The 23,801-nt window shown below is 47.3% G+C and overlaps 1 protein-coding gene across 3 annotated transcripts in view; it reads right to left on the bottom strand.

Moving 5' to 3' along the window:
• Window positions 1-22,243, bottom strand: part of nrros (negative regulator of reactive oxygen species) — a 29,391-nt gene extending 7,148 nt beyond the window's left edge. Inside the window, exons 1-2 of one of the 3 annotated variants that reach the window (XM_072573158.1) lie at window positions 21,838-22,243; window positions 2,968-3,071 (exon numbers count right to left, since the gene is read on the bottom strand). In XM_072573158.1, the coding sequence (XP_072429259.1) occupies window positions 2,968-3,071; window positions 21,838-21,898 (165 nt within the window). In that variant the 5' untranslated portion in view covers window positions 21,899-22,243. Of the gene's footprint in view, window positions 1-2,967; window positions 3,072-8,108; window positions 8,171-8,799; window positions 9,086-21,837 lie in introns of those variants that run through there. The other 2 variants (XM_072573159.1, XM_072573161.1) reach the window with 2 other exon arrangements.
• Between the last annotated feature and the right edge of the window lie 1,558 nt (window positions 22,244-23,801).

Here is a 23,801-nt window from a genome sequence, read left to right as displayed (position 1 = left end):
TAGGATCACAGAGCTGAAGGTTTGGAGACCTGACCACTGAGGCAGTAATTCCTGATCTGAAGCTCTCTGGCTGACTGAGTGATAAGAGCTGTACTCCCCAATCTAACAGGCCTGCCTTCGCAAGCGCCCTCACCCCTCCCCACTCTCACACTCCACTCTGAGGGGCTGTGACATTTTCAAGGCTTGATACGGGGTCATGGTCGAGAAGGGTTTGGGAATCAAGGCTTTTCAGAGAAAACACTTCTCTCAAAAATCTTCCTAACCTTTTTTACTGATTCAATCGACATTTCCCCAGGTTACTCGGTGAAGGGAAGTAGACCCTTCTTCTCCGAGCCCCTCACAATGTTATGCACCTCGATTAAATCTGCCCTCGGCCTCCTTCGCTCTAAAGAAAACATTCCAAGTTCTGAGCTTCTCCAATTCTTTATTCCCTGCAACTTTCTAGAAGATCTCTCCTGTATCCTCTATCATACAAGCTCAATATTCCTATAAATGTGGTGACTAGGGACAGCATCAATTACCCCAGCTAAAGCTTCATTCGTATTTTAGAGAATCCCAGGGTAACATTGCTGCTCTTTTATCCTAGGCCTCAGTTAATCCAGGCAAGTGACTGGGTGCTTTCTTCACCACCTTGTCTTTTTTTATTGTATCATGGTATGTGTGTGTTTCTGGTTGGGCCAGCATTTATTGCCTATTCCTTGTTGCCATTCTGAAGGTGTTGGTGAGCTGCTTTCTTGCACTGCGTTGCAGTATGTATGGTACTTATTGGCTATGTTATGTTCAGGGTAGACAGGCAGGAGGCTGGAGGAACACAGCAAGCCAGGCAGCATCAGGAGGTGGAGAGGTCGACATGTCAGGTTGGTGTAGGGGGGAGCTGCAGATAAAAGGAGTGGCAGGAGCAGGGTGGTGAAGTGGGGATAGGTGAAGACAGGTAGAGGGTTCGACCTGGTTGGTCAATGGGAGGAATGAATCCGGTTGGTGGCAGGGAGGAATGGAAAGGAGGGGTAGGGGCTGGGAAGGGAATCAGGGATGGGAAGGGAAATTGGAGAACTCACCGTTGAGTCCTGTGGGCTGTTGCCTCCAATTTGCGGTTTGGTTCATTGTGGCAATGGAGGAGGCCAAGCATGGTCATGTCGGAAAGGGAGTGGGAATGGGAATTAAAATGGGCAGTGACTGGGAATTCTGCTCCACCGCTGCAGGCACGGCTGAGATGCTCGGCAAACTGTTCCCTAAGTTTATGTTTGGTTTCCCTAGTGTAGAGAAGACCACATCGGGAGTGCCTGATGCAGGCTGGGAGAGAGGCAGGTGAACCTCTGTCTCACCTGGAAGGAGTGTATGGGGCCCTGGACAGAGGTGAGGGGGTGGTATACTGGCAGGTGGCCTGTGGCCCGATGTTCGTCAGGTCCTTGATTCCTTTACTCATTTTGGAATCCACACAGAAGTGGAATCAACTCCAGGAATCAATCCTCAAGAGAGGACAGAAGTAAAGGAGACTAATCATGGGCCTTTGGTTGCAGTGACCCCGATACAGGGCTTGGTACCCAGGGCGCACAGTCTCACTTATTGGGATGATTTGCAAACTGGAACGCATGAGAATTCCTACTATTTCAAAAATAACTAAAAATGTTCCTCAGAATGCTATACTGGATTTGTCTTGGTTTTAGCAGTGTCCTGGCTTAAAGCAGCAGGAGGACTGGGGTCTAGAGATGAGAGGTTCACCCTCAGCACTCCACATACACAGACGTACAAACACACAAGACTGACACACACACACGCTCTCACTCGTGCATACACACATTCACATGCACACACACACAAACTTACAGACTCATTCACACACACACACACAGAAACACACTCACATACATACACAGACACACACATACAGACACACAGACACATATTCTCACTCGTACAGACACACATCCACAGACACACTCATTCACACACACACTCACAAACACAGAGGTAGCATCCTCCTCAAGTAGCTACTGCTTCACTTCAGTGTTGACAGCACTAGGTCTGCAGTAGAAAAATGTTTTGTTTTAAAAAGACGATAACCGCAGGGAGGTTGGAGTATGATTGGGTGTGTCAAACAGGATGCTCAATGGGTTTTAGTGCAGCACTCATCAAGATCAGGAGCAGACTATCAAAGGCCATGCACTGTGTATTGCACAGTGAACATTTAACACCTCAAGGCTTGGAGCTCACAGGTTGTGAACAAACCTCCCCGCCTGAAGGACTGTGAGGTTTTTTACACACACACACGTTTATATTTAGTTTAACATTCAATCAACTCTGCAGCAAAAAGCTCACTTCAGTAATTCCCCCTCTCAAAACAGTGCAAGTTGAATGTCATGTTTCAAACAAGGATGGCTGGTCAGGGGCTTTTTGACTTCCCTGAAAAGTGTCAGGTCGTTCACCCGTCATCTCCAAAGGTATTTAGAGAAAAGCGTTTCATTTCTGTAGCGTCTTTCACGACCTCAGTAATCAGACAGCATTTCACAAGCCAATGGAATGCTTTCAAAGCACAGTCACCACTATAACACAGGAAGTTGGGGTGACAGTTGTGCAATGACAGGCTATTCAACTCTGGATGGCTTCACAGGTTAGCTCATTCATGTTCTCAAATGAAATTCTCTCTCTATCTACACACACACACACACACACACACACACACACACACACACACACACACACACACAGTCCATAGTAAGTCCGCAGGGAACAGTTAAACCCAAAACGTGCATCATGAACAAGAAACAATCGAGTCAGGCGTCCAATTAATATCCGGGACATAACCATATACACATTGACCAGAAAGAGCCCTGAATACCCTGGCTCAGTGTGGGTGAGTGGTGGGGTTTAAATCAAGCCCATTGTGTCAAAGCTAAAACCTCATACCAGAGATCTGTAACAATGCACAACAACACAAACTCCCTGCTCCACCAAGGCCTTGGAACTTACCATGGTGCAGTTCCCCAGACACCTCACCAAACTCGCTCCAGCAAGCATCATGAGACCTGTGAGGGTGAGTGACATCGAACAGATTCTGAGCTCCATTTTCACACCTACCAAGAGACTAAATGTTAGGACACAAACGACAACACAAGCCATTTATCAAACAAATATCTGTACCACTCAAACAATATTAACCTGCATTGCCAGAATAACTGTTCTGAGGTAGCACCACATTTTTGGAGGGTCAGCGCCGGGGAGCGCCACGTTGTCCGAGGGTCAGCACCGGGGGAGTGCCGCGCTGAGGGTCAGTTCCGGGGGAGTGCCACCCTGTCCAAGGGTCAGCGCCGGGGAGCACCACGTTGTCAGAGGGTCAGCACCGGGGGAGTGCCGCCCTGTCCGAGGGTCAGCACCAGGGGAGTGCTACCTTGTCTGAGGGTCAGTGCCGGGGGAGTGCCGCCCTGTCTGAGGGTCAGCGCTGCGGGGGTGCCACCCAGTCGGAGGGTCAGCGCTGGGGGAGTGCTGCTCTGTCCGAGGGTCAGCGCTGGGGGAGTGCCACCGTTTTCTGAGGGTCAGTGCTGGGAGAGTGCTACCTTGTCTGAGGGTCAGTGCTGGGAGAGTGCCACCCTGTCTGAGGGTCAGTGCTGGGAGAGTGCCGCTCTGTCTGAGGGTCAGTGCTGGGAGAGTGCCGCTCTGTCTGAGGATCAGCACTGGGGGAGCACTGCCCTGTCCGAGGGTCAGCGCCGGGGAAGTGCCGCCAATTTCTGAGGGTCAGTGCTGGGGGAGTGCCGCGCCATCTGAGTGTCAGCACCTGAGAAGTACCATGCTTTCGTAGGGTCAGCGCCGACGGAGCATTGTGAAGTCCAAGGGTCAGCGCCGGGGGTGCGCCATGCTGTCTGAGGTTTAGCGCCGGGGGAGCACCGTACTGTCTGAGGGTCAGCGCTGGGGGAGCACAACGCTGTCCAAGGGCTAGCCTGGGTGAGCACCGCACTGTCCGAGAGTTAGTGCTGGGGGAGCACCGCGCTGTCCGAGGGTTAGCACCGGGGGAGCACCGCGCTGTCTGAGGGTTAGCGCTGGGGGAGCACCGCTCTGTCCAATGGTTAGTGCTGGGGGTGCACCGCGCTGTCCGAGGGTTAGTGCTGGGGGAGCACCGCACTGTCCGAGGGTTAGCACCGGGGGAGCACCGCACTGTCTGAGGGTTAGCACCGGGGGAGCATTGCACTGTCTGAGGGTTAGAACCGGGGGAGCACCGCACTGTCTGAGGGTTAGTGCTGGGGGGGGCACCGCACTGTCTGAGGGTTAGTGCTGGGGGTGCACCGCGCTGTCCGAGGGTTAGTGCTGGGGGTGCACCGCACTGTCCGAGGGTTACTGCTGGGGGAGCACCGCACTGTCCGAGGGTTAGCACCGGGGGAGCACCGCACTGTCTGAGGGTTAGCACCGGGGGAGCACCGCACTGTCTGAGGGTTAGTGCTGGGGGGGCACCGCGCTGTCCGAGTGTTAGCACCAAGTGTTGGTGCCGGGTTAGCGCCGTGCTGTCTGAATGTTAACACCGCGCTGTCCTAGTGTTAGCGCCGCACTGTCCGAGGGTCAGCACCGGGTGAGTGCCGCGCTATCCAAGGGTCAGTGCCGGGGGAGCATCACGCTATCCAAGGGTCAGTGCTGCACTGTCATATCAATCCTTAAAATGCAGCAAACAGATGCAGAAAATAGTGAAGAAGGCTCCTGGAATGCTGATCATTCAAGCTAGACACTGGGATGCTGACATTATACTGCGCTTTAAAAAACTCCCAGGTTAGATCCCAGTTGGAGTACTGTAAGCTTGAGAATGTGTATAGGGTATAAACAGCAGGAAAAGAGTTAAGTTCTGAGTTTTGCAAAACATGAGGTTCAGCTGAGTATGACTCCGATCAGGTAAGAACTTACAGTTAACAATGGGGTGCTGGAGGCAAGGGTAACGGGTTAACAAGGTGGAAAAGCAGTCATTATGTAGAGCCATCTAACAATATTGGAAGCATTCAGTATGTAAGGTCAACTAACAAGGGGAGAAGTATCCATTGTAGGAATCCAGTTAACATGGTTAAGAACATTAATTGTATAACAGTAAAGGACTTGGTCTCTGCTATTGATACTCATTGATTGTAACAGTCATCCAATCAATATATATGTTGCCTTTTCTGGATGCTCCTTCCTGTAAAATGACTATATTGAGAAACTGCTGTTCCGGAGAGGAATAAGAACTCATGACCCTGTGCACATGGGCGATTGTTCTCTTCCCCCTTCAGGGCCCAGAATAAAGATGAAGGACGTAAAACTATACTGTGTCTCTGAACGCTTTGCTTCCACTGAGGGGAGAACAGGACAACAAGTTGATCTGGGATCCACACCTTAGGAACGCTATATTGGCCTTGGAGAGGTCAATTCAGCTTTCAAGAACTACACCTGGATTTCAGGGGTGACGTTATGAGGACTGATTACACAAATGAGGTCTGTTTTCTCTAGAATTTCGGAACTTAAGGGGCAAAGTCTTTACGCTATCAAAGTCTTCAAGACGTTAACAGGAAACAACAGGGTAGATAATGATAAAATATTTCCACAGGTTGGGAATTCTCGAACCAGGCGGCACAGAATTAGGGCCAGACTGTTCAGGAGAGATGTTAGGAAGCACTTGTACACACACAGGGTGTTTCACAAACGGCAGTCGGTGGTGGGTCAGTTTTTAAATTTAAATCTGAGGTAGGTTTTCGTTATGAGTCAAAGGTAGGCATATGGAGTTAGTCCACAGATCATGATCTCAATAAGTGGCAGAACATGCTCAAGGGCCTGTACTTAGTGGCCAGAACTGAGGAAGCTGTATATTGTCTGCTGCAGGGATACTGCCAATGCGAGAATCTGTACACCAATATTGCTGAGATGTAACGTTACCCCTACATCAGTGACTGCTAAAAGAGACTCAAACTGAATGGCAACATTGCTCCTGTCTCATGGAGAGTTTTACCACACCATGACATTGCAAGTACCACAACAACCACATCACAAGGACTGCGTCATTGTATCACCAATATTAACACACTGAGACAGAGAGAGAGAGAGAGAGAGAGAGACACAACGAGACCATTCTAGGGTACATTTCCACAGCAACCATGCTGAGGTTTCACAGTGGGAATATGTGATCCCATTGTGGTTAGCATGGTCGATGCTGAATATCGACCACCACACAGAAGAGGACTTTCTCTTGGAGCCCACACTCACTGAAACTTGGCCGTTGTGAGATCTTCCAATGGTCCACCTGAAACCATGGTTACTGCCACTAGCCCCACCCTCTCACCACAACCCAACCAAATGAAATCCCAGAGGGGTGTGTTAAGATAAAGCCCTGGGTTGATGTGCCCTATCTTGGTAAAAACAAGGGCTGCAGATGCTGGGAACCAGAGTCTAGATTAGATTGGTGCTGGAAAAGCACAGCAGGTCAGGCAGCATCCGAGGAGCAGGAAAATCAATGTTTCGGGCAAAAGCCCTTCATCCCTACCTTGGGACAACCATTGGGGACGATGGACTTTCTTGGACTTTGGTGGCCTATGGGCAAAATGTATAATTGTTGCAATATTCTGCATCAACGTGCTTTCATTCACTGCTTTTCCCCACTGTCTCCCATCTTAATCCATCGGACTGGTTTCGCACAGGGATCATGCACCCTACTTTTCTGGCTGCCTGGCATTCAGTGGCCTGTCACAATCCAGCTGAGTACATTTTTCCCATCCTTGAGCAGATTGGTAAACGTTACGCACTGTGGAAGCTGTAACAACACTGCACACTCACGCCACAATGGGACTGTTATACATGCAGTTGTCATAACTCTACCTCACTCTAAATCTCAGCTCACCTTAGCTATGGTCTATATTTATTTTTAAAACCACACCCCAGACCCCGTCAGGGATTATCATATGTTTAAAAAAAAACTCCACATTTGAATAGAATCCAGGATGACCCTCCAGTGTGATATTCCAGGACTGTTCGCACTGTCACTTTTGACCAAGATTAAGCACCCATAGAATCACATGAAAATCCCCAGAGTGTTTTTCGTAGAAAAGCTCTCTTGGCTAACACACCACTGTCATTTAACGCTGCCAAAGTCATAAAATCGGTCGTTGATCTCAAAGCAGTTGATGGGATCTTGCTGTGCAATGACCCACTGTCAGCCTGCAGGACAACAACTGTGGTTCTTCAGATGTGAAACTGTGAGAGCAATGCTGAAAACGTAAAGACACACTGTCACTTTAAGGTATGATGCCTGTGCCCCCCTGCCCCTTTAGACCCTAAACCCAACTAAGATGCAGGCACTGGGGTTGTAGTAGCTTCATCACTCTGAGGAGTTGTGCTGCCCCCTATCTCCAGGTGTGCGTCATTTCTGAAGGTTAATTTTTGATTCTCCCTCCTCAGTGCTTTTTTTTTCATAGAATCTCTTGCAGTGTGGAAGCAAACCATTTGGCCCAACAATTCCACACCGACTCTCCAGAAAACATCCCTGTAACTGTGCCTTCCCTATGGCTAATCCACCTATTGTGCACATCCTTGAACATCACGGGCAATTTAGCGTGGCCCATCCACCTAGTCTGCGCATCTTTGGACTGTGGGAGAAAACCCATGCAGACCAGGAGAGAAGTTGCAAATTCTCTATCAGCCGTCAGCACTTTCACCTCTGACATAGGTTCGGAGTTGCAGTCCATACAAATCCACACCGACTGCAGTGGGGTGGGGGGAGCTGCACTGTCAGAGTAATATGGGAAGGATGCCAAGGCTCTGCCCAATTATCCTTGGTGCCCTCGGCCAATGTTTATCCCTCAATCAACAGTTTACTCTGGTCCCTATATTTATCCTCTCCAGAGACACTATTACACGCCTCTGAAAGGTTTATTTTCCTTAACCCCCCACCATCGAATCGCTGTGGGGTTTGCTAAATGCAAATTGCATGTCTTTCGGAAGTCAGATGAAAGGTGCCTGGAGGCAGCCTGGTGGTCCTGGGAGGCGCTATGCAAATGCAGGCTTCCCCCCCCAAAGTCCGCTGCCGCTACTTCTTTTATGTTCCGGACGCATCTGCGGGCCGACGACAGACACCGAGTAGCGCCCAAACCCGTCCCCGAGGTGACACTTACCGAGCGCTCCACCCCTCCCCACCCCCCCCCCGCCTTTCAGAGCAGTCAGGGAGCGGGGGCTGTCTGAGCCGGGCTGCCCGGCTGCAGGATCACCACTGAGCAGCCCATCAGCCCGGAGGGTTCACTCACCGCTCCGGAACACAACAAGCGGAAACGTAGTCACATGGAGAGACTGAGAGAGCAGGCAGTGTCTCTGTCAGCAATCCAGAGATCCCCCCACCCCCCAGCTCCCACCTCCCAAACTGACTGTCAATTCCACAACAGACCCTGGATGACTGACTTTTTGTCACTTGGTCAGTTGTCCCTCGCTGCACTTGGCCTGTTTCGACAGGATTTGCCAGCAGTTTTGTTTTTGTTTAAGGAGTTAACACTAATCACGCTTCCTCACAAAATATTCACGAGATTCATTGCAACATCAGTCTGTTGTTGTTTTTTTTCCACCCTCACCCCCCCCCCTTCTCTATTTTGGATGGTGTTGAGTCTCTGGTTTTGGAATTGATTCGTCTCTGGGAAACGGCCAGTCAAAAGGCAGATAGATCCAGTTGATCAGCTTCTGATTTCGGATCCCAACTGCGGGTTGCCCAGTTTGAAATTCCGAATTAAGAGAATTTGCCGTACTCCCAGATTTCAGCAGAAGAGATTTGACAGTACCAGCGAGGGGGGGAGCTATTTTGAAAATATCCTCTCATACCTTGAGCTCCTGGTGATTGACAATTTGATAACTGCCAAGTTGATGCTCATTTTGGGTCCGTCTGCTTCTGTGCATTTTGGAGTAATCCTGGGGGTGGGATGGCTGTTAATTTTACCCGAAAGACCGCTGCACAGCCGAGGGCCAATGAGACAACCCGTGGGTGTGTTATTCCAAAATGAGAAACAGCTACCGAAGAAAGATCAGGTCATCGCAGCAGCGTGAAGTTATTTGAGTCCTGACCTTGTATCAGTCATCTTGAGTCTGTGTAAACTGTCAGCGTGTGAAACTGTGCTCTATCTGAAAGTATCTTTGGGCCCACCCATCCTGTTTGAGATGCCCTGCCCGATAGGCAGCAGTTGACACCAGTGCCTGAAATGTTTCTGTGAGAGGTGTGAAAGATAAAACAGCAGCTCAGCGAGTTGCGCTCAGGACTGACAGGCTCACCGTTCTGGGTGTTAATTCCTGTCAAATCTCTTTCCGCTTCTTCGCTCCCACTCTGCGGTGCCTGTGAAATAAACCTCACACCGGCGCGTTTCTCCTCGGTAGGCAGTGCAAAGAGAATTTTGCAAGGCTGCCACTAAGAGACTGGATTGAGAGGCCAGGTCACTCTTACCCTTTGGCCATGGAAAGCTGAGGGGTGGCCTAATTAATTGAGCTTTCATCGCAGAAACCCTAAAGCGTGGAAGCAGGCCATTCAACCCATCAAGTCCACACTCACCCTCTGAAGAGCATCCTGCCCAGACCTAATTCCTTTACCCTATCCCTGTAACCCTGCATTTCCCATGGTTAACCCATATAACCCTGGACACACACAATTTATAGCATGGCCAATCCACATCTTTGGACTGTGTGAGGATACCGAGGCATCCAGAGAACCCCCCCCCCCCCCCCCCCACCCCTCCCCACACACACACACACACACAGGGGAGACTGTGCAAACTCCACACAGACGGCTGCCCGAGGGTGGAATCGAACACAGGTCTCTGGCACATTGAGGCAGCAGTGTCACCATTTGTAAAACCCTGTGACGTTTTGGTAGAGTGAGCGTGGACAGAGTGTTTCCTCTTGTGGAGTACAGCCCAGGCCATCAGTATAAGAGTATCAGCAAGAAATCCAACAGGGAATTCAACCAAATGTGGCTGAGAATGTGGTACTCCCTGCCACAGGGTACAGTGAACATCAGTGCATTTGAGAGAAGGTTAGACCAGGCAACAGGGAGAAGGGAATAAGGGGCAATGTACTCGCCCACTATTGCTGAAGGATGTACAGAGTTTCAAGTGGAACATGAATGCCAACAGGGACTGATAGGGCCAAATGATGTGTTGTACATCCTGTGATTTTTAACATTTTTTTTTCATTCACTCGTGGGATGTGACCGTCACTGGCTGGGCCATCATTTATTGCCTGTCTCTAGCTGCCATTGTGAGGGTGATGGTAAGCTGCCTTCTTGAATCGCTGCAGTTTGTCTGCTAACGGTAGACCCACAATGCTCTTGGAGAGGGAATTACAGGATTTTCACCCAGCGACAGTGAAGGAACAGCAATATATTTTTAAGTCAGGATGGTGAGTGGCTTGGAGAGGAACTTGCGGGGGGTGATGTTCCCATGTATCTGCTGCCCTTGTCCTTCTAGATGGAAGTGGTTGTGTGTTTGCAAGGTGCTGTCTGAGGATCTTTGGTGAATAGATAGTACACACAACTGTTGCTGAGCGTCAGGGGTGAAAGGAGTGAATGTTTGTAAATCTGATGCCAATCAAGCAGGCTGCTTTGTTTTGGATGGTGTTGAGCTTCTTTAGTGCTGTTGGAGCTGCACCCATCCAGGCAAGTGAAGAGTACAGTCAGTTCTCCTATAACGCGGTAGTTCTGTTCTCATGCAATCCCATGTTATAAGAAAATCACGTAATAGCAGCATCATTTAAACTAATGGGGCCGGAATCACGTTATAACTAATGTATGCTTTAAAACTTTGCAGTTTAGAAACAGTGTCCCCAATTTGTCAATCATATTACAGTGAATTCACGTTAACGAACTGTATAATAGCAGAACTCCATCACTCTCCTGACTTGTGCCTCGGGGAGTCATGAGGTGAGTTACTTGCCACAAACCTAGCCTCTGTCCTGCTCTTGTAGTCTCTGCGTTTATGTGGTAAGTCCAGTTGAGTTTTTGTTCAATAATAACCCCCAGGACGTCATAGTGAGAGATTCAGTGATGGTAACACCATTAAATGTGAAGGGGCGCTGGTTAGGTTGGAGATGGTGATTGCCTGCCATTTATGTGGCAATTGCTTATAGGAGCCAAGCTAGGAGCTGGATAATAGATACCACTGCAGAGTGGGAACCGGGATAGGAGCTGGGAATATACACGACCGAGGGTGGGAACCGGGATAGGAGCTGGGAATGTACACGACCGAGGGTGGGAACCGGGATAGGAGCTGGGAATATACACCACCGAGGGTGGGAACTGGATAGGAGCTGGGAATATACACCACCGAGGGTGGGAACTGGATAGGAGCTGGGAATATACACCACCGAGGGTGGGAACCGGGACAGGAGCTGGGTAAGATACACCACCGAGGGTGGGAACCGGGATAGGAGCTGGGAATATACACGACTGAGGGTGAGAACCGGGATAGGAGCTGGGAATATACACCACCGAGGGTGGGAACTGGATAGGAGCTGGGAATATACACCACCAAGGGTGGGAACCAGACAGGAGCTGGGAATATACACCACCGAGGGTGGGAACCGGGATAGGAGCTGGGTAAGATACACCACCGAGGGTGGGAACCGGGATAGGAGCTGGGTAATATACACCACCGAGGGTGGGAACCGGACAGGAGCTGGGAATATACACCACCGAGGGTGGGAACCGGGATAGGAGCTGGGTAATATACACCACCGAGGGTGGGAACCGGGATAGGAGCTGGGAATATACACCACCGAGGGTGGGAACCGGACAGGAGCTGGGAATATACACCACCGAGGGTGGGAACCGGGATAGGAGCTGGGAATATACACCACCGAGGGTGGGAACCAGACAGGAGCTGGGAATATACACCACCGAGGGTGGGAACCGGGATAGGAGCTGGGTAATATACACCACCGAGGGTGGGAACCGGGATAGGAGCTGGGAATATACACAACTGAGGGTGAGAACCGGGATAGGAGCTGGGAATATACACCACCGAGGGTGGGAACTGGATAGGAGCTGGGAATATACACCACCGAGGGTGGGAACCGGATAGCAGCTGGGTAATATACACCACCGAGGGTGGGAACTGGATAGGAGCTGGGAATATACACCACCGAGGGTGGGAACCGGATAGGAGCTGGGAATATACACCACCGAGGGTGGGAACTGGGATAGGAGCTGGGTAATATACACCACCGAGGGTGGGAGCCTGGTTAGGCTCTGAACCGTACAGAGCTGCCAATTTCAATGGGACCACTGGGAGACTAACAACAAGGGAACATTGACCCCCCGTGACACCAGATGTAGAGAAATTAAGTGCAGCTGGTGAGCAGTTTACACAGTTCCTCATTAGCCCTTCTGGTGTGAACAGTGAGTTAAAAACAAACTCCTAAAATGAGGTTGCCCTTTGTATGAACCTTGTGCTGAGAGGTTTTTTTCTTTTGTTTCTCTGAGTTATGAAAAGTTCAAAGAACTGTTAGCGACGGTGGTTGTGTTGGTACAGGAGCTGTGTCATTCAGTGGAAACCATTTAAACAGAGTGGCAGAAGACTCACCAAGTTTTGTCTCAGACTCTGACGTTACGACAGATATAATACTTCACAATCCACTTTGTTGGCAGGGAAGTACATTGAAGGCGTTAAATTAAAACAAATCCTTTCCCCTTTCCTCTCAGAAGCTGTCCTCTTCCAAATAGCCCACACACTGTATTCCTGGAGATTAATCCCATCTCAGTTTTTAAAACCATGGGATCAAGCTCAATGCCGTTTGATCACCATCAATAACATGGAACCATCAACGCAGTCTCTCAATTTGCTGTTGTCTTATTCCCTCCAAAATTCACCTTTGTTACTGAGATGAGGTACTGACCAAGACCTCATTCCTACTTCTGTAAAATACAAAGCAAGTGCAGCAGTAGGCTGAAATAACTCCACAGAGGCGTGTATCCTGTCACCAAGTCACCCTTTATATACACGTGGAGATTCCTCGATATTCACCCAGCTCCCTCAGAGCCAGCTCTCAGAGTGAACAGAACCTCTGACACTCCTGTTCTTATCCATCAGCCAGGGTTCCTTGATTGGACCAGGTTAACAGCCCCAATCAGGGAACTCATATTGTATGAGATCCACCTGGCTGACCTCATTACAATCACTGCAGGCTATTCAACCCACCAAGCCTGTTCTATCATTCAAGACAACCACAACTGAACTCGGGCTTTAACTCCACTTTCCTATAGCCCTTGATTCTCTAAGAGACCTCAACTTTGCCTTTTCTTCTGCTTTGAATTTCATTTCCACCCACAACACTCTGTGGTACAGAATTCCAAAGATTCACATCCCTTTAAGTAAAAAAGCTTCCCCTCATTTTTTGTCCTTCATGAACTGCCTCAGTCCTGAAACAGCATCCCCTTGTTCTAGATTCCCCTACCAAGGGAAACATCCTCTCAGTGTCTACTCTGAGTGTGGGTGAGAGAGAAGTGGTGAAAGCGAGAGTGAAAAGGAGAGAGACACACACACAAATAAAGACAGAGTGAGATAGAGAGAGAGAAAGAGAGAGTCAGAGTGAGGACAGACAAATGGGCGGCACGGTGGCTCAGTGATTAGCACTGCTGCCTCACAGCACCAGAGTCCTGGGTTCGATTCCCACCTGTCTGTGTGGAGTTTGCACATTCTCCATGAGTCTGTATGGGTTTCCTCCGGGTGCTCCGGTTTCCTCCCACAATCCAAAGGTGTGCTGGTCAGGTGAATTGGCCATGCTAAATTGCCCACAGTGTTAGGTGTGTTAGTCAGGGGTAAATATAGGGTAGGGGAATGGGTTTGGGTGGGTTTCTCTTCAGAGGGGCGGTATGGACTTGTTGGGCCGAAGGGCCTGTTTCCACACTGTAGAGAATCTAATCTTAAAACAAAAGAAACAGAGTAGCAGAAAGAATCAGAAACAGAGAGTGTGCGCGAATGATTGGGAGGGAGGGCAGAGAGAGAGTGGGTGGAGAGGGTAGGATTTAAAGATGATCAGGGTAGAAAGCGAGAAAGTAGTGAATCTCTAGATGCTAGTGTTGTAACTGTACTGGAACAGTTTGCGTGCTGTGGAAAGTTCTGGAGCACAAGCATTCAGCACTATGCCAGAATGTTGTCAGACCCCACAGCCTTTGTAGTATCCAGTGCCTCCAACTGTTTCTCATATCATGTGGAATGAATCAAATTGGCTGAAGGCTAGTATCTGTGATGCTGGGAAAAACTGAGGGAGGCAGTTTGGGGAAATATAAATAAAACTGAAGTTTGAGAATGAGGGCCCTGGTTCTAATAAATATCACTCACACCGAGTGTACAAACCAACCCTAATGATGCAGCAGTTTTGCATCTAAATAAGGGAACTGAAATTATAGCACGTTACTTCCAAAGTGATCAATCCACTTGGCTGAAAGATGTCTCATTCCCATATTCTTCAATATCACACCCAATCTAATTCTCAAAACCCTTTAATATCTAACTGGGTCTAATAACACTTGCCTGATTGTCACTTCTAATCTTTAATCTCCCACCTGCTCTAAATCCACCCGCTTGCAACACCAACAACAACTTGCATTTATATAGCTTACTGTATAAAGCCTTTGTGGTAGCACTATCCTCCAAAATGCTACACAGAAGTGTTACTGAACAAAATGTGACACCAAACCCACATACAGTCAGTTCTGCTCTAACACATGTTTCTTCAATGCGAATTGGCTGCAATGCAGACAGAAGAATTTAGACCATTATTTGTCGTACACAAACTTTCCTTACCTGTACTGGACATAACGTGATTCCAGCGCCATTGGTTTAAATGGTGCTGCTATTACACGATTTTCTTATAACGCGGATCGCACGGGAATCAACTATCGCGTTATATCAGAAAAAACTGAGATATCAAAGCAAAAGTTTGGTCAAATGGTCAACTTTAAAGAATGTCTTAAAGAAAGAGAGAGAGAGAAAGAGAGAGAGAGGTGTGGAAATAGAGATGGAAACCTATAGCCTAAGACTTGGTCAGTTAATGCTGGCAAATGAGACTAGATTGGGTCGGTGTGGACTTGTTGGGCCGAAGGGCCTGTTTCCATACTGCAGTGAATCTAATCTAACCTAAAAGCACATTCACCACTGATGGAGTCAATAAAATCAGAGAAGCTCGAGAAATCAGAATTAGAACATTGCAGATATCACAGAAGGCTGGAGAAGAATACAGAGATAAGGAAGGGAGAGGTTTCAATGTAAGGATGAGAATTTTTAAATCAAGGCATTGATTTACCCAGAGCTAATGGATGTCAGTGATGACAGGGATGATGGGTAAATAGTATTGTGTTAGATAACCATGGTCAGAATGTAAGGATACCTTCAGCAAACCTGCTCAGGATATTATCCTGCTATCATAGCATGTGATCTGAGGATATAAATGTCTCAGACTCCATCTTATTCTGGGATCATTTGAAGCATGACATGCTACTGGAGCATGCTTCTTTTTTATAACTGACGAACATTAATGTTGGCCCGGATTCTGGTGTGCCTGCGGATGGGATGATTGTCCAGTGTAGCCAGTGTCGGATTCTCCAATACTACGATGGTCCCATCCAGTTTCTTGTTATGAGGGATAGTGTAAGTATTGCTGCATCAGGCAATATACCCTTTTTGAGGTAAATTCACATCGAACTGCAAATTAAGATGCATGGAGCAAGGTTTATGGTGGGGAGAACATTGGAAGATAGTTAGGGTTGCATTGAAATAATAAACATGAAGCAATGAGCTGAGGCGGGAGTTGAGTTAGGCAATCTTACAGGAACAGAAATAGACCGGCTTAATGATGGATATGCGAGCAGGAGATAAACACAGAGGGAAATGGGACACTAAAGCTGGAAAGGAACTGCTTTAGACTCAGACAGTGGCCAGGGTGATCAGGATTGTGGCTAAGGGGTGGAGTTTGTGGCAGGAATATTTTGTTGGAGGAATTTTCTGTTTTTTGGATGATATCACCAATCCTTGGGGCAGGATCAGAAGGGGAAACCGTTGCAAGTGACTCTCTGGTGATAACTAGATAGAAAAGAATAAATCCAAGTGTCCTCCCTACCCAGCTGAACGATGATGGAGAAACATTGGAGGAAGATGGTATTGTCAATTGTGTCAAAGGCTCGAAACTGTTCAAGAAGGATAATGAAGGAAAATGCAGTCAGTTACATAGGATGTCTTTTGTTCAGAATCATCTTGGTACTGGCGCAGGCACAGACATTTGACCAGACACATTCAGGCATGCAGTTCCAGGAAAGCTGGGAACGAAATTGGAAGGGAATAATATATTCAGTGACTTTGGAGAAAAAGAGGAGGTGAATGATTGGATGATGCTTTACAAGTGAGGGTGGAGGGAGGGCTGTTGTATCACTTTAGGAGTGATGTCCCTTTAAGAAACTTGGCATGCAGATGAGCCATGTAACTGGATGCCGTCACATGACCAGAGGCTTTGGTCAGTTTGCACGGATGTGTTTAGAAATTTCTCTATACTATCTGTACTAGTTTAACTGCAAATGAACCCAGCAGAGATCTTCATGTAGGCAGAATTAATGTACCTCATTTGTGTTACAACTTGATATCCCAAAAATATGTCACATGGTGTAAACTGATGATTCCTCTCTTTACCTCCCTTGCCTAAGAGAATGTATCCACTTCTGCCTTAAAAATATTCAATGATCCCACCTTCACCTCCTCCTTAGACAGAAAGTTCCAAAGTCTCACAACTCTTGGAAACAAAATAAAATATTCTCCTCATGTCTCTCCTAGAAAGGTGACTGCTCTCTTTAAAACAGTGCCCCATCATCTGGACTGACTCACAAGAGGAAACATCATTTTCATGTCCACCTTTTCAAGACCATTCAAGATCTTACACACTTTGATCAAGTCACCCCTCACTCTTCTAAACTCCAGGGGAAACAAGACCGGTCTGCCCAACCTTTCCTCACCAGACAACTCACTCTTTTCAGGTATCAGTCCTCCTCTAACCCACCTTCAACACACTTCCATCAGTCCTTCAATAAAGAGATCAAGATTCCACTTGAGATATGGACTCACGAATACCTTGTATGAATTAAAAATAACATTCTTCATCTTGTGTTCAATTCCACTTGTGAAAGAATGATAAGCATCCTATTATCCAGACTCATTGTGGTCAGAGCAGTTGAAGAACTCATTTCTCATAACGGGTCACAGTATGTGGGCAGGACTTCCAGTGATAACATGGGTCACAGAGGTCATGAATCGTGTCACATCCCTATCACATTACCCCAGATCAAATGTTGTCACCAAGCAAATGATTCTCACTGTTAAGTTGCTCATCCTGAAATAAGATGTTTATGTTGCCTATGTTACATCTCGGAGCTATACCTCTGGAGATGGGGTTACTGGAGATCATATTCTGAAGACAAGGGAGAACTATTTACCACCATCCAAATGCTCCAAGAAGCAAGATCAGCAAATGAGGGAGAGGATGGTGCATGGCCCACAAGCAGATATGGAACTATCTCAGCTACTCACAGGACAGATTGTGAGAGTCATCCACCCTACAATGGGAACAACCTTACTACAGAGGCATTGAGCCCAGGTCTTAGGAAGTCATGACACCTAATGGATCAAACAGGGAGAAAACAGTCTCAAAAAAAGGATCAATTGCAACAACATTGGGCACCAGAGAACAGAATCCAGATGATGAGATCAGTGTGGTGAAATGTCAAGGCAACAACCAATGACATCCAGCCAAGGGGGAAATCAACATCTCTGGAGGGTTACACTATAGCAATATCTGGAAAAGTTGTCGAGTTTTCAATCCTTATTTCTGCCTTTCAGCAGTTTAGTGGCAGTAGGATTGCAGGAAGAGTCCATCACGACCTCATGTAAGGTCTGCACTCATTGATTCTAAAGGGGCTGAGATCAGGACTGAATCAGGAGGAAGAGTGATTACAGAAATGCAGTGGTGAATTGACAGCCTTCAATTTGACAGAGTTTATTTTGACAGAGCAGTTGTAACTGAGAGGTTGAAACTGACGTTTTGATTTCCCAAGGTAAAACAGAGGGCAGTTGGAGTTGGGAGGATTGAGGGGCATGTGCTGGAGAGTGGCACTGGAGCTAACACCACTTCACTGTTTGTTTGTTCCTTTTCACTCTTAATACCTTTCCTCCCCAGTCTCCTCACTCTCTAAAACCTATATCTCACCCTTCCCCTCACCCTAGAGATGATTGAGTCATTTGGAAAGTATCCACACCTCACTGTGTAAATAGATGAAAGTTGATGTGTAGCCTCGTTTCCTGTTTTGTGGGGACTGTTTTCTGATTATTTGCTGGCTTGACAACAGGCATCAGTCTAAAATAACGGTCAGTGCAGCTGGCTGCTGCTGCCAGCTTGTGTTTGGTGCATTGCTGTATCAGAGGGTCTGCACAGGCTCCTGACTGATTATACATCGCATCTAGTCACTTTTCTGTGAGGTATGTTTATGTTAATGAGTAACTGGAATGAGTGGACCATTTGGAGACCACTGCTCCCCGGGTATACACACTTAGGAGTTTGGAGCATTTTTTTGTTTGTTTGGATAGAGTGTTTGTTTGCTTTTTTGATGCATTATTATACAGAACCGAACTGCATTTGTGACAGCGTATACATACAAAGATTTGTTTTTACGAAAAAAGTACATTTTTGAAATAAAACAGAAGTTTAGAGAATTGATTATTTCACAAGGTCCCACATGAGAAACTGATAAAGGAGGTAGAAGTTCACAGGATCCAGGGTAACCAAGATGGATCCAAAAGTGACAGGAGACAGAGAGTGGTGGTAGAAGGCTATTTGTGTGATGGAAACCCAGTGTGCAGAGGTGTCCCACAGGGATCCATGCTGGGTCCCTTATTGTTTGCGATATTCATAAATTACGCAGATGAGAATACGGAGGTGAGATGATAAATAGGTTTACGGACGACACAATGACTGGCCAGGGTGGTTTACAGTGAGGAGAAAGGTGTGAGGTTAGGAGAATGTAAATGGATTGGTCAGATGGGTAGATCAGTGGCAGATAGACTTTAACCCTGATAAATGTGAGATGATGCACTATGGAAGAAGGAACAAAACAGGGGAGCAGTCAATGAATGGCGCGACACGAGGAAGCTCAGAGGAACCTTGGAAGGTTCCACACAGCCCTGAAGGTAGCAGGAAGGTTAATACAATAGTTAAGAAGGCTAATGGGATACTTACCTTTACCAGTCATGGCAGAGGTTATCAGAGCATTAAGATGATGTTGGAGCTGTACAGGACTTTGGTTCAGCCCGCAGCTGGAATACTGTGTGCAGTTCTGGTCCCCGCTCCATAAGAAGGATGTGACTCCCCTGGATTTGGAGGAGATTCACTAGGCTGTTACCTAGGCTGGATCAGATTAGTTATGAAGAGGGACTGGATAAGCTGTTTTCTATACAGCAGAGAAGGGTGAGGGGGGACCTAATGAAGATGTATAAGATTATGAGGGGTATGGGCAAGCTGAAAACAGCTGTCCCCATTAGACAAAGGGTCAATAACAAGGGGACATAGTTTTAAAGTGAAAGGTAGGATCTTGAGAAGGGATTTGAGGGAATGTTTTTTTTCACCCAGAGGGTGTTGGGGACCTGGACTGCACTGCCTGGGAAGGTAGTTGAGGTGGGAAACCTCCTAATCTTTAAAATGTACTTGGACACACTGGATAGTGTCCTTATCTCTGAGCCAGGAAACCTGGATTCATGTCCTACTGCTCCAGAGGTGTGACTTCACATGTCTGAACAGGTTGGTTAGGAAAATATCAACAAACATGGACATTCAAAGGATCCAATTCGACTGAGAAAGATGGACAGAGTTAAGGCTGGGCTGGGACATACCCAGTGAAGAGGTCATCAGGCTCCTTAATCAGCAATAGTGGGCCATCAACAATATAAAAGCCTCGCTTCAGGGTGTTTCCATCACATTTGCCCTTGAATCTGTTGAACTCTCTCAATGAGAAAGCTTGAGTTGGTTACACAGGCATAGAGTCAGAGAGATGTAAAGCATGGAAACAGACCCTTCGGTCCAACTTGTCCACATATCCCAACCCAATCTAGTCCCACCTTCCAGCACCACCCCGTATCCCTTCCTATTCATATACCCATCTAGATGCCCCTTAAATGTTGCAATTGTACCAACCTCCATCACTTCCTCTGGCAACTCATTCCATACATGTACCACCCTCTGCATGAAACAGTTGTCCCTTATCCTATCCATGCCCCAAATGATTTTATAAACCTCTATAAGGTCACCCCTCAGCCTCTGATGCTCCAGGGAAAACAGCCGTAGCCTATTCAACCTCTCCCTATAGCTCAAATCCTTAAATATGCCTGTAAATCTTTTCTGAACCTTTTCAAGGTGGTGAATTTATTCCATGATCTTCCCTATGAAGTCTGGCTGAAGGATCTGAAAGTTCTTCTGAAGGGACTGGGGCCCAATATTACAGGAGAGTTTGATCACTGATGGGATATGTGTCATGTCTGAGCCCAGGCAGCTGATTTAAAGTTAGAATTAATTCAACTAGGAGGATAGAACTTTCTCTTTAAATCAATCTTCAAGCTGCCTCTAACTATCATTCACCCTGAGGAGTAACTGTACAGATACCAACTATTCCAGGGACGAGGATTGAAATAGAGATTGAAAGACATGTGAGTGAGCTCAGTGGCTCTCACGCCTCACTACAGACTGAACATTGGGGTGGGTGACAGACCCAGCTGAAGAGAGTTGAAAGCAGAGCAGGTCATGCTGAGAAACAAGATCCTCAGGAAGTACATTCCTGGGAATTAGATTAGATTTGATTCCTTACAGTGAAGAAACAGACCCTTCGGCCCAACCAGTCCACACCGACCCTCTGAAGAGTAACCCACCCAGACCCATTTCCCTCTGACTAATGCACCTCGCATTATGGGCAATTTAGCATGGCCAATTCACCTGACCTGCACATCTTTGGACTGTGGGAGGAAACCGGAGCACCCGGAGGAAACCCACGCAGACACAGGGAGAATGTGTAAATTCCACACAAGGCTGGAATTGAACCTGGGATCCTGTTGCTGTGAGGCAGCAGCGCTAAGTACTGAGTCACTGTGCCTCACGTTCCCCACCAAGTCACTAACCCAACTGACTCGAACAACATGACCATGTTTTTAGCATCATTGGGTCAAAATCCTGGAACTTGCTTCACAAGAGCACTGTGGGTTAAATTGGTACAAAAAGGTAGCTCACAATCACCTACCCGCAGCAGCTCATCAATGTCAATGTTCAGCCATTTTAACAATCACACTTACAGTCCAACAAGTTTATTTGGAAGCATTAGCTATCGGCTCGCTGCTCCTTCATCAGGTGGTTGGAGCGGCGCTCTGAAAGCTAGTGCTTCCAAATACACCTGTTGGACCATAACCTGGTGTTGTGGGATTTTTAACTTTGTACACCTCAGTCCAATACCAGCATCCCCAAACTATGTTCAGCGCTTTCTTACACCCCTCTGGAGCAGTTGGGACTTGAACCTGGACCTCCTGACTCAGAGGTAGGGACACTACCACTGCTCCACAACAGCCCTGCAGCAACTAGGTAATAGGCAATAGATGGTAACCTCGTCAGCCACAATCACAAATTGAGAACAGATAGACAGACACTGGCGGAGTCTTGACTGTTTTCTCATGTAAACCTGTCTCACTGAAAAACAGAGACTTTTGAATATCGGGAGTCTGCCTCGCACCTGGCGACACTAAACACAGCAAGGAAGGGGAGAGCACGACTGGCTGAAGGAGCTCAAAGGGAAGCAGCGTTTTGTACCTTCCTCTTTCTGCCTCCCGGAGCTGAGCCTGCCCGACGAGCAAAGCACAGGCCGCCTCATAGAAGACCCTTCTTCAATGGACCCTGCTCCCCCTCCAGCACCATCCCGAAGAACCGTATCCCACGTCCGTCTCTCACGTTGCACACGGGGGTGTCTGTGCAGACGGTTTCTGTTTCCGTGCCTCTATAATGTGGTGTGTATGCACCTCCTCCCTGTGGGCAATGGTTACGAGGTTTTAATTTTTGACCAGCATATTCCACTCTGCTCTTGCACTGTTACTCGTGGCTTTTCAGGTTAGGGTGGCTTGCGGGAGAGTGCTGGTAAACCACTCCCACAAGTAATGCATCCTCTTCTTCACTAACTCACAGTTACAGAGAATACTTGTGAAACACTGGGCTCTGTCCCAGCCAGAATACTGTATCGTGTCCCGTGTTTCTGCACACCAGATCTGACGGCTCCTGAGAGGGTGCAGAAAAGACTTACAATGGTTCCGGGACTGAGCCGCTTTGCTTTTGTGGATAGATCGGTGAATAAGGGACGATAGGATTGAGAGGGAATGTGATTGGCTTAGAAGAGTCTACACAGTAGTTAGGGCAAACCATTCCCGCTGGCAGAAGGATTGAGAAAAGGATCCGGTCTTGCCTTGAGTTGAACGATAAGAAAGGAAGCAATAACGTGAGGAGAACATCTTTTACAACGACTAGTTGTGACCTAGGAGGCGCTGCCTGAGTGTTTGATGTGGGCACGTTAAATCTCGGCTTTCAAAACCAAATTTGATGAAAAGAAATCAATTTGAGGGGTTGGGAAGACAGGGTGGAGAGCTGAACTGCTCTTTCAGAGAGGTGATGGGCCAAATGTCCTCCATCTCTTGTCTCAATTCTACTGTTATGAGAGAGACCTGCAACAGCAAGCCTTTTGATAAACTCAACTGAGTCACTTGAAATAGTGGGAGACAGCCCCCCCTGTGGGTATACTGTGGAAGAGCCAACTCTCTTCACCACAAATCCAATAAGACAGATTGCTTCAGTATGAACAATTTCCCTTTATTAAGTTATTAAAAGGACAAGTTTCTGTGGTACAGAAGATGTATTTGTTCCATGCTGTGATAATTAAAGGGTATGTTGAAGGGTGTTCTGTGTCCAGGCCAAGAATCAGAACCTTAAAACAGAGCCAGAATGTTTCAGGGCTAATGTCACGAAGCACAAAGGGAAAAGTGAATCTGGAGCTCTCTTCCCCAAAAAGCTGTTGAGGTCAAGTGAAAATGCCAGAACTGAAAGTGACAATACTTTTACTTCACAGAAACCTAAGTGGCTTAGAGAGAAGGCAGGTAAATGGAGGTTAAGGGAGAGACCAACCACAGTCTAACTTAAGTGATAGAGCAAGGTCAGGGAATAAAGAGCCTCTTAAAGTCATAGAATCATATAGCACAGAAACAGACCCTTTGGGACAACTTGTCCATGCCAACCATAATCCCAAACTAAACTAGTCCCATCTCCCTGCATTTGGCCCATAACCCTCCAAACATTTCTTATTCATGTACTTATTCAAATGTCTTCTAATTGTTGTAACTGAACCCGCATCCACCACTTCCTCTGGAAGTTCATTCCGCACACAAACCACTCTCTGTGTAAAACAAATTGTCCCTTATGTCTTTTTAAAATCTTTCTCCTCTCTCCCTAAAAATATTCCTCCTAGTCTTAAAATGTCCACCCTAGTGAAGAGATACCTGCCATTCACCTTATCTATACCCCTCATTATTTTATAAGCCTCTGTAAGGTCATCCCTCAACCTCCTACACTCCAGTGACAAAAGTCCCAGCCTATCCAACTTTTCCCTATAACTGAAACTCTCCATTCCCACCAACCTCCTGGTAAATCTCTTCTGAACCCTCTCCAGCTTCATGATATCCTCTTCTTTGTATTATCATTATAAACATTCCAATTCTGTAAAGTTTGAGGCTCAC

This window comes from Chiloscyllium punctatum, chromosome 6, assembly GCF_047496795.1.
Source record: "Chiloscyllium punctatum isolate Juve2018m chromosome 6, sChiPun1.3, whole genome shotgun sequence".
NCBI lineage: Eukaryota > Metazoa > Chordata > Chondrichthyes > Orectolobiformes > Hemiscylliidae > Chiloscyllium > Chiloscyllium punctatum.
The sequence above is the reverse complement of the archived record's forward strand: the minus strand, read 5'-3'. Positions and strand labels throughout refer to the sequence as shown.